The 13,862-nt window shown below is 37.5% G+C and overlaps 2 protein-coding genes across 4 annotated transcripts; both read left to right on the top strand.

Moving 5' to 3' along the window:
- Positions 1 to 2,432: 2,432 nt before the first annotated feature.
- On the top strand, positions 2,433 to 6,536 carry LOC124435254. Its single transcript, XM_046985193.1, has one exon. The coding sequence runs from the start codon at positions 2,433 to 2,435 to the stop codon at positions 6,534 to 6,536; it is 4,104 nt and encodes a 1,367-aa protein (XP_046841149.1).
- A 312-nt stretch (positions 6,537 to 6,848) lies between these two features.
- Positions 6,849 to 11,419, top strand: LOC124435575. 3 transcript variants are annotated; one of them, XR_006945055.1, is made up of 5 exons: positions 6,849 to 7,804; positions 9,197 to 9,298; positions 9,366 to 9,668; positions 9,743 to 10,058; positions 10,208 to 11,419. XR_006945055.1 is itself a non-coding variant. In XM_046985581.1 (4 exons), exons 1-3 carry the CDS (start codon positions 9,244 to 9,246, stop codon positions 9,979 to 9,981), a joined length of 597 nt encoding a protein of 198 aa, XP_046841537.1. In that variant the 5' UTR covers positions 9,153 to 9,243; the 3' UTR covers positions 9,982 to 10,058; positions 10,208 to 11,419. The 3 variants fall into 3 exon arrangements, 1 of the variants encoding a protein (XP_046841537.1); XM_046985581.1 differs by lacking the exon at positions 6,849 to 7,804 and having other exon boundaries at positions 9,153 to 9,298; XR_006945056.1 differs by lacking the exons at positions 9,197 to 9,298; positions 9,366 to 9,668; positions 9,743 to 10,058; positions 10,208 to 11,419 and adding an exon at positions 7,912 to 8,071.
- The last annotated feature ends 2,443 nt before the right edge of the window (positions 11,420 to 13,862 follow it).

Raw genomic sequence — 13,862 nt, 5'->3', positions numbered from 1 at the left:
TTTTACTTATTTCCAAAAACAGACGAGTTATTTTTTCTTATAGTAACTAATTAATTTGCAATTCTATATAGCTATCAAATAATTTTATGTTCTCGAACAAATCATGGAGTTCATTTTTTGAATAAAGAATGCAATATTGTCAAAAAAATAATACATATCCAATCGTTTTTAGCTGTAGTAATGACAACAATGATATAAATGTACCTTTAAAATTTTGTAACACGCAAATAGTTAAATGGATATATAGCCACCGTAGCACACCATAACCCATGACAAACAAAAATCATCAAAATCTACAACAAGCGCTGTAGCGCTTGTTCTAGATTTTGATAATTTAGCGCTAATCTAGCGATTTTGATAATTTAGAACAAGCGCTACAGCGCTTTAGAACAAGCGCTAGAATGCGTGTTTGCTCCGCCTATTTTAAAAATATAGCCACGTAAAGAATTTTACACATCTTTGTTGCCCAGCTATAAAAAAACAAACGAAAAGAAAAATTTACCGCGGAATTTGCCAGCAGCAAATCAACAATTACATCTCAATTAAATAGCTATGTAACTTGGCATTTCGACAATTCATTCTACCTGTAAATTCTTCCCATTTCATATTACTCACAAAACATGATAAATTGATAATTCAGTAATGTTTACGTCAAAATATAATGTGCCGACGTAGGATCGTTTAATTGATAGATATGATTAACAATGAAAATATTTACTTTTTAAGCAAGTTGGGAGAAGGATAGGCCAGCATGAACATAGTGCAGGATATGAGAGAATAATTTTGCTATGGGCTCACGCTTTCAGATTCTTCTTTATGATTTGAATTTTACAGTAACTTAATTAAGTGAAGCAAAAAATGGTTAAAGAGTAATAAATCTTAAGATTTTAAGTGCCAGCTTATAATTGTTGTAAATTGTCATGTTATGTTATGTAGAGTGTGAATATACCGTATGATATAAACTGTAAAATGTTAAGTCATATATTACTAGACAAATACGTATATAGTTACTAAACTGTGGTTTCAGTGGAAATCCTGTACGTAAATTCAAAATACTTAGGAACACTTTTTCTACCCAATGTGGCATTGCGGTAGGATGTAGGTAATGACAGTACTCTATAAACGGAATGGCGTAGTGCAAGTCATGCAAACGCCCAAAATTATATCCTAATAATTATAATATAAATAAGAGCTTGCAAGCGTTGGTTCGGGAGTTCGGAAAAACAGACGTTGTTAGACGTACAAAAGTGATAAGTTGGAAATCGTATCGCAGGAGGCGATAGCGTTTGAATAAGTTTCAAGTTTAAAGATTGACGGTTGGCCGTAATCTCAACGTTTCAATAACATATTTGTGTCGCAAAGAACCAACGTTTGGAACTCCGTATCATAAATCGTGCACAAACCACTGTAAATATCCTATCAAGTGTTAAATACAATTGTCAAAATACAGTCCCATCGTTCGAGTGAAGTTTCGAGAGCAGTGAACCAGCACTTCGCGCAGATTGTGCGAAACGTGGTCCTTCGAGCCGGATAGAGTAGCAGAATTCGAGAACACATAGATAGGATAAAAAAGGGTTGTTCACGATGTCAGAGCTGACAAGAAAGCGACAGTCGAGGAGTGGGCACAAATCGTACGCCACAAAAGTTGTAAACAAGGTTCGAGGTATGGTAAACGATAATGCGCCACTAAGGAAAGTCGAATTGGAACAAATGCGGCTTGTACTCGTACAGAAATTGGATACAATTTCGAAGTTAGACGATGAGATTCAGAGCTTGTTGGAAAAGGATGAAGATATTGAGGCAGATATCGACAGCTCATCGGAATACGGCTGCGAAGTTCTGGGTGCGTTGGCCGAAATTAACGAAGCGCTGAGCACAATAGAGACGAACAAACGAAACGAGGAACTCGCCAACACATCGACAAGTACAGTATCCAGTGGGGCACGCTGTAGAGTGAAGCTGCCTAAACTAGAGGTGAAAAAGTTCTCAGGCAAGATACAAGATTGGCGTGAATTCTGGGACTCTTTCGAAAGTTCCATTCACAACAATGACGGACTGTCTGAGGTAGACAAATTCACCTATCTGAGGGGACTGGTGGAGGAGCCGGCCAAGTCAGCAATTTCGGGATTTGCTCTGACTTCGATTAACTATACAGAAGCACTGAAGGTGTTAGAACGGAGATACGGGAGCAAAGTGATGGTGCAAAGGGCACACGTAAATGATTTGATGAACTTAAAACCCGTGTACAACGAGAGTGACACGACGAGGCTGCGCAAGTTCTTCGACGCGGTCGAAACAAATTACCGAGGACTCGAGGCGCTCGGTGTAAAGGAGGAAACGTACTGCGAGATAGTCGTGCCCAATCTTCTAACAAAGATACCTGACTCATTAAAACTAACGATTACCAGGGAAGAGACTACTTAGAGTGGGGCATGAAAGATTTTGTCGACGCATTACAAGCCGAAGTGGAGCTGCGGGAATGCCACAAATTAGCGGTCGGAGAGAAAGAAGAAGATCAACGAAGAAGACGACGGGAACCGGGAACAGCTAGCGGGTTGTTTGCCAGCCGAAACAACCGATTGTTTTGTGCTTTCTGCTGTGGAGAGCACAAGCATGAAGAATGTACCAAGGTAACAGGGCGGCAAGAACGGATGCAACTTCTTCGTAAGTTCAAACGATGTTTCATTTGTTTAAATAAGGGACATGTAGCTAAAGATTGTCGTGCACGTATTAAATGTAGTGTATGTGGGGAGGGTCATCATGTTTCCATATGTGATAAGAGTAATAATAACCAGAAGGATGAAAGAAATAGTCGGGAAGAAAGTGGACAGGTTAGTGTAGCTAATGTCCATGTTAGTACTAGAAGTAGAGTGGCTCTTCAAACTGCGCAGGGAGTACTTATAGGAAAGGGTAAGACAAGAGTGCGAGTGCTTTTCGACTCGGGAAGTCAGAAATCCTTTGTGACGTGTGACGCGAAGAGGTGTGCCAAGCTTAACGTTGCCAGGCGAGAATGGTTGGAAGTTAATACATTCGGTGGTGGAAGTAACAAGGGTAGAATGACAGAGGTTGTTCAGTGCGAGGTATCGGCAGTTCAAGGAGGTCGTAAAATACGCGTAGAGGCTTTAGTAGTTCCTCATATTTGCGCGATCAAAAATGAGCATCTTGAGGTAGATAAGAGCAAGTATTCGCATTTGAAGGATTTGTGGTTGTCAGACGTTAATTTGAAGCAGGACACGTTAGATGTTGATGTTTTGATAGGTGCGGATAACCTTTGGGCATTTCAACAAGGGGAGATAATTAGGGGCAAGGATGACGAACCCGTTGCCATCAATACTTGTTTAGGTTGGGTAATAAGCGGTCCACTGAAAGGGAGCTCGAACTTGAAAAACGCACACGTTAATTTAGTTTCACAGATTGCAACACAAAACGCAGACAGCATTAATGGGGATGTGAGTAAATTGTGGGATTTAGAAACGCTTGGAGTAAGAGAGACTAATGACGTGCATGAAGCATTGCTTGACAAAATAGAGTTCAATGGGTCAAAATATGTAGTAAAATTGCCATGGAAACAGGGTCATGAGCACTTACCGTCAAATTATTCAAATAGTTTAGCACGCATGAAAGGGCAGATAAAGAGGTTGTCAAGTGAGCCATCATTGTTGAAAGAATATGATAAAATTATAAAGGAACAGCTAGAAACGGGTGTTATAGAAAGGGTAGATGAGTCTGAACATGGGATAAATGTTCATTACCTTCCCCATCAAGCCGTAATACGTAAAGAGGCCAAAACAACCAAATTGAGAATTGTTTATGACGCATCGTCAAAAGAGGGTAAGAGAGGGACTTCTTTGAATGACTGTCTTCATGTAGGACCACCACTAACGCCGTTGTTGTTTGACATATTAATTAGATTTAGGGAGAGCAGAGTGGCCTTGGTAGGAGACATTGAGAAAGCCTTTTTGAACGTAGAAGTAGACGAAGCAGACAGGAACTATTTGAGATTTTTGTGGGTCAGATATGCGACTAATGGTAATTTAGAGGTTGTAGCGTTTAGGTTTTATAGAGTAGTGTTTACACTAAATGCATCGCCCTTCTTGCTTAACGCCACGCTTAGACATCACATTGCGCAATTTGCAGAATCAGATCCAGTGCTTGCTCAGAAATTGAATGAGGGGTTTTACGTTAATGATCTAGTTTCGGGGGGTAAAAGCGCACAGGAAACAATCCAGTTGTACGAGAATGCGAAATTTAGGATGTCCCAAGGCGGGTTTAAGTTAAAAAAATGGCTTACGAATGATGGAAACGTGCAAGCGCCTATAGAGCAACGTGAATGCGGAAACAAAGTGACGACGACTACAGATTCAGACGACGAGACATTCACACAATGGAGTTTGGGGGCTCTAAATAACAATGACTGCGCAAAAGTTTTAGGTATAGGCTGGGATTGTGACAATGACCTGTTTACGTTTGATGTACGAAAGTTTGTGGAAGACTTAGGTGATAAGACGAAACTAACAAAAAGAAGCCTGCTTAGCGCATTAGCAAAGATATTTGATCCGTTGGGTTTAATTAGTGCCGTTATTATTTTGATGAAGATTTTGTTTCAACAATTGTGTGTTGATAAGGTTGATTGGGATGACAAAATAGAGGGTAAGCACGCAAAGATATACTTAGAGTGGATTGAGGATTTAGTTAGGGTTCAAAGAATTAAAATTAATAGATGCGTTTACAGTGAGGTAATCGAAAGAGTCGAGTCGTGCGAACTCCATGGATTTGGCGACGCAAGTGAGAAGGCTTATTGCGCAGTAGTGTATTTTGTTTGTCGCACAAGCTCTACCGTTCATGTAAAATTATTGGCAGCGAAAACTAGAGTTGCACCACTTAAGAAACTGACGATTCCACGTTTAGAGCTTATGTCTGCGCTTATGTTAGCTAAATTGGTAGAGTCAGTAGGGAAAGCTTTAGAAGGGCAGGTAGGAAAACTGAAGACAAGATATTGGTTAGATAGCATCACTGCTTTGTATTGGATTCAGAATAGAGGTGAATGGAAGCAGTTTGTGAGACATAGAGTGAATGAGATACTATCATTGACGAGTAAGGAAAGCTGGGGGCATTGTCCAGGGGTAGAAAATCCTGCAGACTTAGGTAGTCGCGGGGTGTTTGCGTCAAAGCTAGAAGAGGATTCAATTTGGTGGAATGGACCAAATTGGTTGAGCAGTCTAGAGCAGGAATGGCCTCAGTCTGTAGTGAGTAAGGCCGAGGAGAGTGTTCAAGAAGAAAGAAAGGTGGCTGTGTTAGTAGTAGACGCTAGTGAGAAATTTGGTATAGACCAGATTATCTGTATAGATAGATACAGTAGGGTGGAAAGGTTATTTCGTATAACAGCATGGGTTGCACGGTTTGTCAGGAATTTGATTGCTAGGACCAAAGGGAAGCATGAGGATTTGACTTTCACGGAGTTAGGGAGTCAGGAGTTACAGAAAGCAGAAAGACTTTGGATAAAGGCTTCACAGGACAGGTTAAAGAAGGAAGATAAGTTTAAGCAGTTAGAGGTACAGCTCAACGTAGTAGAAAAGGATGGGTTGTTAAAATGTCAGGGTAGGCTAGCAGAGTCAGATTTGGAAGAGGAAACAAAATTTCCTACTTTACTACCAAAGGAAGGTCGATTGACAGAATTAATAGTTGAGCACAGCCACAGGAAGGTACATCATAGTGGGGTAAGGGCTACTTTGGCTGAGATAAGGTCTAGATTTTGGATTCCCCAAGGAAGACAAAGGGTAAAATCGATTCTCAACAAATGTATCGTGTGCAAGAAATTAGAGGGTAAATCATACAATAGACCTAGCGAAGCAAACCTTCCAGCATTTAGAGTAGAGCAATCAGAACCATTTTCGAAAACAGGGGTAGATTTTGCAGGACCATTATATGTGAAGAATGCACCGGGGGGCACAGATAAGGTTTATATCGCATTATTTTCATGTTGTGTAACTAGGGCCTTACATTTAGACTTAGTAAAAGATTTGTCTGCGGATGAATTTGTGAGATGCCTAAGACGATTTGCAGCTAGAAGGGGGACCCCATCATTAATGGTGTCAGACAATGCAAAAACGTTCAAAGCAACAGTCAAGACTTTAGAAAACCTCTATAAAAATGAAAGAATGCAAGGGTATTTGGGAAACAATAGGATAGAGTGGAAATTCAATCTAGAAAGAGCTCCCTGGTGGGGTGGATTTTTTGAAAGGATGGTTAGGTCAGTGAAGAGGTGCTTGAAGAAGGTATTAGGAAATGCTAGGTTGACATTTGACGAACTACTGACAGTATTGGTAGAAGTTGAGGCAACATTAAATTCTAGGCCATTGACTTACACGTACGACGAGGTGGGTAGTGAACCACTAACTCCGTCGCATTTGGTGACGGGAAGAAGATTGTTGTCCATGCCAGACGAAGGGTCTAGTGAAGAGGAGTCTGACGTGGGTTACTGTAAAAAACGGTATCAGTATTTGAGTAAGAAAAAAATGCATTTCTGGAATAGGTAAAGAGTATTTGGTTGATTTAAGAGAGTTTCATAAGCAGGACAAAGACAATACTAATAGGGTAGTGCAAAGGGAGATGTCGTAACTGTTTATGAGGATAATGTGAAAGGGGAAATTGGAAAACAGGTGTAATAGAGAGTTGTTTGTAGGGAAAGATGGTGTGGTTAGAGGCGCTAAGGTTCGGTTATTTAGGAACGGTAAAGTCGTTCACCTTAATCGCCCGTCAAAAACTCTTTCCTACCGAGTTGAAGCACGACGAAGGCGAGAGAGAGAGAGAAAGGACTGAAAGGAAGGAAAGAAAATAGGTAGACCAAAAGAGCTGCTGCTCTTGATTCTGTCTGGAAGACACAGAATATGCTTGATTAGTGGGACTAATCAAGGTGGGGAGTGTGTTGTAAATTGTCATGTTATGTTATGTAGAGTGTGAATATACCGTATGATATAAACTGTAAAATGTTAAGTCATATATTACTAGACAAATACGTATATAGTTACTAAACTGTGGTTTCAGTGGAAATCCTGTACGTAAATTCAAAATACTTAGGAACACTTTTTCTACCCAATGTGGCATTGCGGTAGGATGTAGGTAATGACAGTACTCTATAAACGGAATGGCGTAGTGCAAGTCATGCAAACGCCCAAAATTATATCCTAATAATTATAATATAAATAAGAGCTTGCAAGCGTTGGTTCGGGAGTTCGGAAAACAGACGTTGTTAGACGTACAAAAGTGATAAGTTGGAAATCGTATCGCAGGAGGCGATAGCGTTTGAATAAGTTTCAAGTTTAAAGATTGACGGTTGGCCGTAATCTCAACGTTTCAATAACATATTTGTGTCGCAAAGAACCAACGTTTGGAACTCCGTATCATAAATCGTGCACAAACCACTGTAAATATCCTATCAAGTGTTAAATACAATTGTCAAAATACAGTCCCATCGTTCGAGTGAAGTTTCGAGAGCAGTGAACCAGCACTTCGCGCAGATTGTGCGAAAATAATTTAATAGTGACATAAAATACTTCAATATAAAACTGGTTGATTACAGAGTTTTGATGAGCCATCTTCAATGGTTCAGGGATGAATAAACATTGATTGTAAAGTATATAAGCAATTAAATGAGAGTACCTACTTATTGTCGATTTCAGGTAACTTTTCAAACGGTGGTTGCCAAGTTACTTTCTAATGTTGCCAACTACATTTCCAAATATGGAATATTCGATATGAACTTGTCAACTTGAGTTGACACGTTAAGCTGGATTTCCACTTCCCGGTAAGGACGGAAAACGGTAAACGCCAAACGGTAGAGGCATGCGCAGTAGAAAATGTAGCACCGCAAAACGGTATGCACACCGTACTACTTTCCATTTTTCTTTTTAGGGAGTTTTAGCAAGAGTACGACTACGAGAACGAGTACGAAATTTGACCGTGTAAGGGAATGGCATGAGGAAGGTTGTTGTCGTTATCGCTTCGTCAAAATTTTGCTTTAGTTGTAAACAACAGAACGAGCCTTTTTATTGTGTAAAACACCGACGTTTGCGAAGCAGCTACGGCTCTATTTGTCAATAATGATATCAAAGAATCGATAATACTGGTTTTGCGAGAATTTAGGACTCTTTAGACTGAAAAATCTTCACTATTTTAAGTTTTATGTACGATATATTTGTACTATTTTATTGTTTGTTTACCTTTCACTTTGCGTACGAAATACATGAAAGTTTTGCAGGTCATATTTTCCTTTTTAATGTACATCTGCGCTCAAAAAGGGTTCTAAATTAAAGCCTGGATGCTCGAAAATAGTACTGTAAACTAATTTCTCACAGAATGAAGAAATATACCTACTTTCTTTGCTTAAAAAGACATCGTAGTCGCGACTACGAATTTTTTACAAAACATCGTACTCAGATTGATGACGGCTACGTGTTTTTGTTGTCGCAACAATGTTTTCGTGCCAAAATGACGTAAATCGTACTCGTAGTCGTACTCGGAGGCTCTGCTAAAACTCCCTGTTGTGTACTTGAGTACTGAAATTGTGAACTTGAGTACTGAAGTTGTGAACTAAAGTTGCGAAGTACTAGCAAACGCGAAAGGTCTTTAAACCCTGTGGACATTTGGCAATGAATCTGTTCAGTAAGCAAGGAAAAGCTTTAGCAATTCTAATCCCTTTGAAGGCCCTCTAAGAGTGTTATAATGCGATTTACAGTAAATGTGGCACTAGAAGAGTATCGATGGATTTTAAATGCAGTAGTACCCTGCATACTGTGCCCTCGACGTCTGTTGCCACTCGTAACAACTACAGGCGACACATCAAAGAAATGCATACGGTTGCAATCAATCAATGAAATATTAGCTACGTAAGCTTCTAACTTCTCCATAACGTCCGGCCGTTCTGTTTCTCGAGGAATTTGACTTATTATCTTGTTAGAGTAACCAAGATCTTTTTTCGAAATTCTACTAATGGATGACCTGCTGGGTATGTTTGCTGGAAGGCAAACTTTGTTATTTTCTAGGTGTTGCTGAATCTCTTTTGCGTAAATAGATGGTTTATTAATTTCTAGATATTCAGCGTATGCAATAACGTCATCTGTACGCGTGGTTCGAACATCACGTTCGCCCTGGCGAGGTGCAAATGAATTTTCTGAAAAACAATCTTTGTCTTCTTTAGGTGTCTTTATCAGATTCAAATATACATGTATAATATGGGGGGTGTTCATGAGCAAGAATGTGCATTGTAAAACAGAGAACGAGACTACTAACAATAAACCAGGTACAAAAACAAGTAATGATTTGAATCATGATGAAAATAAGTTAACATTAATATTCATTTTCTACAGTGTCAGTCCTCAAGGAAGAAGTTGTCTCAATTTATAATGAAAACTTCACTGACATTCCCAAGGACAGGGAGCCATATTATGTTAAAGTTCAACGATGTGTCATCGAAAAAGATAAAATTCCTATATGTTCATTATGTTGGCCCCAACCTATGACATTGACAGAAATCGAGATTGTCGTTCCTGATTTAAAAAACTACACAAAGTTTTACAAAGATGTTGTATATAATCACACTTCTTGTTACCTGGAAAAGAACTTAATAGCCCTGAAGTTTAATCTACACAAGAATCTATCTTCAAACGAAAGTAAGGACTTCTGTATTTAATTGAAATTTAAACTGAGATCTAAATTTGAAACACCTTTCCCTTTGTGTTTACAGTTTACGACACAGAATTTACAACAAAAGTAAAATACAATCCACCAAACGTGAGAGCATGTAATGACTATTGCAAGCATCCACAACCTCGTTTTCATCTGCACAGTGAATATACAAAGATTGCTTTAGATTATCTCTTTATACCATTCACTCAATGCTTGCCTGGTTGCAAAGCAACAGAGAAAATGAAAATTGTCAAAACAGAAATCCTAGAGGGTTCAACCCCCGTTGAAAGTCATTAAAGAACATAAAGCTTGCAATCTCTGGAACAAAAAAGTCCAGGAGAGTACACCTTATCGTAGCAGACGCAGTAATACAGGTAAAAAATTTTCAATTATGATTGAAAAATTTAACCAAAAAAGCATTATGTGTGTGTATTTAGATGTGCACAACTTTTGAGAAAAATTGCAAAATAATCATGTTTTACGATTTGTTTCATGATCTTATTTCCATAAAATTTCTCTACAGAAAGTCGACCCCTCGTGCTAAATAAAGGATTATTTGCTTACATCACATCACCTAAAATGATGCTAGTTGCCTTCATTCTTTTGACTGTCCTCATCTCAATACTCATTCTGGACTGTAATCTGTGTCATCGTAAGATAGGAATAATGTATTCTATAAAAAGTTGTGGAAAGAATGAAGAGTGTGAAGACTGCGTAAGAAGACAGCAGACTATGATAGAAATAGTTTAAGTATCAGTAGTTTTTGTGTCACATTTCTGCTAAAAACGAAGACATGAATGAATAAAGCATTTGAAACCAGGTCCCATCGGAAGCTGTGGGGATTGGGAAGGCTGCAACCCCCTTTCAGTAATTTCCAAAATTATTGTGAAAATTTAACAAGCCCAGCTTTTACCCGAATCTTCTAGGAGAAAGTCACATACCGTAAAGTCTCGAAATAATAAGCTGCCCGGGCTTATTTTAATTTTAAAAAGGTGGCTAATTTAATGATGCGGTTACTTTCAGTGTAAGGATATTTCGAGACTCTAAGATATTTGAATTTTCAGACCCCCTCCCCCCATTCTTAGTTAGAGCTTCCAACGGCGGTGAAAACAACAAATGACTGAACATTGTGTTGTGCGACAAGATGAATGACGTACAAATCATGACACTCCACGCAACGCTATTAAAGTGTATGAAATGTTTTCAGCAGAAACTGTGAGCGTAATATTCTAATAATTAGATAATATTCTAAAAATTGGATAATATTCTAAAAGCTGTATAACATTTGCACTAATTTCCGCCAAGTCAACATTATACTAGATATTTTTAATTACATTAAATTTTGTTTTAGTGATATTAAACTGGAATTCATGATTATAGTAAATGTGATGAAAGTTGACGTGTTTTGAGAGCAGTAAAATGGGCAAGTTTTGTTGTTGCATATTCTAGCAAATTTTTGCTCATTTTATGGGCATCCACTGAAGAAGGTTTTTAAAAGCCTTTTTTCCTCGTAAACCAGAATATTAAGAGCAAAAGAAATGATCAAAGCTGACTTTGCAATATTTTGAGAGCAATGAGCTGCCTGAATTACTTATTACTTATTTCCAAAAACAGACGAGTTGTTTTTTCTTATAGTAACTAATTTGCAGTTCTATATAGCTATCAAATAATTTTATGTTCTCGAACAAGTCATGGAGTTCATTTTTTGAATAAAGAATGCAATATTGTCAAAAAATAATACATATCCAATCGTTTTTAGCTGTAGTAATGACAACAATGATATAAATGTACCTTTAAAATTTTGTAACACGCAAATAGTTAAATGGATATATAGCCACCGTAGCACACCATAACCCATGACAAACAAAAATTATCAAAATCTACAACAAGCGCTGTAGCGCTTGTTCTAGATTTTGATAATTTAGCGCTAATCTAGCGATTTTGATGATTTAGAACAAGCGCTACAATGCGTGTTTGCTTCGCCTATTTTAAAAATATAGCCACGTAAAGAATTTGACACATCTTTGTTGCCCAGCTATAAAAAAACAAACGAAAAGAAAAATTTACCGCGGAATTTGCCAGCAGCAAATCAACAATTACATCTCAATTAAATAGCTATGTAACTTGGCATTTCGACAAATCATTCTACCTGTAAATTCTTCCCATTTCATATTACTCACAAAACATGATAAATTGATAATTCAGTAATATCTACGTCAAAATATAATGTGCCGACGTAGGATCGTTTAATTGAGAGATATGATTAACAATGTACATATTTACTTTTTAAGCAAGTTGGGAGAAGGATAGGCCAGCATGAACATAGTGCAGGATATGAGAGAATAATTATGCTATGGGCCCACGCTTTCAGATTCTTCTTTATGATTTGAATTTTACAGTAACTTAATTAAGTGAAGCAAAAAATGGTTAAAGAGTAAGAAATCTTAAGATTTTAAGTGCCAGTTTATAATTTAATAGTGACATAAAATACTTCAATATAAAACTGGTTGATTACAGAGTTTTGATGAGCCATCTTCAATGGTTCAGGGATGAATAAACATTGATTGTATAGTAAATAATCAATTAAATGAGAGTACCTACTTATTGTACTGAAGTTGTGAACTAAAGTTGCGAAGTACTAGCAAACGCGAAAGGTGTTTAAGCCCTGTGGACATTTGGCAATGAATCTGTTCAGTAAGCAAGGAAAAGCTTTTGCAATTCTAATCCGTTTGAAGGCCCTCTAAGAGTGTTATAATGCGATATACAGTAAATGTGGCACTAGAAAAGTATCGTAAATTTGGCGCTCTATGAGTAATATAATGCGATTTACAGTAAATGAAGCACTAGAAGAGTATCGTTGGGTTTTAAATGCAGTAGTACCCTGCATACTGTGCCCTTGACGTCTGTTGCCACTCGTAACTACTACAGGCGACTCATCAAAGAAATGCATACGGTTGCAATCAATCAATGAAATATTTGCTACGTAGGCTTCTAACTTCTCCATAACGTCCGGCCGTTCTGTTTCTCGAGGAATTTGACTTATTATCTTGTTACAGTAACCAAGATCTTTTTTCGAAATTCTACTAATGGAAGACCTGCTAGGTATGTTTGCTGGAAGGCAAACTTTGTTATTTTCTAGGTGTTGCTGACTCTCTTTTGCGTAAATAGATGGTTTTTTAACTTTTAGATATTCAGCGTATGCAATAACGTCATCTGTACGCGTGGTTCGAACATCACGTTCGCCCTGGCGAGGTGCAATAGAACCAGTGTCTACCCATAGATCTATTATATTTGATATAGTCTTATACGGTAGACTTAGTTGTTTCAAAATGTTTGTCAAACGCTGGTTATTTAACCACCTTTCAAGTATTTCATTTCTTACTTCTATCGCTAAAGCTTTTCCTTGCTTACTGAACGGATTTATTGCCTAATGGCTACAGGGTTTAAAGACCTTTCGCGTTTGCCAGTACTTTGCAACTTTAGTTCACAATTTCAGTACTCAAGTACACAACTTGTCAACTCAAGTTGACAAGTTCATATCGAATATTCCATATTTGGAAATGTAACCATTGATTGTATAGTAAATAAGCAATTAAATGAGAGTACCTACATAATGATTACATATGAATGACATTCCGTTCAAATATATTCATAGTACTTATCAAAATATAGGATGTCTTTGAAGACTATTTTCCATCTCAATTGTGGTTAAAATCTTAAATTTTTGAGGTTTATAAAACCATGCTATTGAAATTAGAGAGTATAAAAGTCTTTCCAGAACTCATTATTTATAAAAGCGAAGCTAAGTTGTGAATTATAAGAGAGACATTGTACAAGATATCTTTGAGAAATCAGCTTGTAAAACAAAAGAAATGGATGAGCAATGCATGTTTATTAATGATGGAGAAAATGCATCAATTTAGTCTTCAAAAACTTACTTAATCATTATCTTATAAGAAAGTTAAAGATACTTTCATTTGTGATGACAAATTTGTTTGATGACATAATTCTACGATTAATGAATTTATTTTGTTAATAATATCATTGAGTGATTTACTGAAACACAATACACCATAACCCAACATCCCTTGTATTTTTTCACGATAAAATAAATGCTTCATAAAATGAGCAGTTCACGTGTGTAATAATGAGCATTAGACGATGAATTTTCTGAAAAA

Source organism: Xenia sp. Carnegie-2017, unplaced genomic scaffold (genome assembly GCF_021976095.1).
Source record: "Xenia sp. Carnegie-2017 unplaced genomic scaffold, XeniaSp_v1 HiC_scaffold_14, whole genome shotgun sequence".
NCBI classification, from domain to species: Eukaryota; Metazoa; Cnidaria; class Anthozoa; order Malacalcyonacea; family Xeniidae; genus Xenia; species Xenia sp. Carnegie-2017.
The sequence above is the reverse complement of the archived record's forward strand: the minus strand, read 5'-3'. Positions and strand labels throughout refer to the sequence as shown.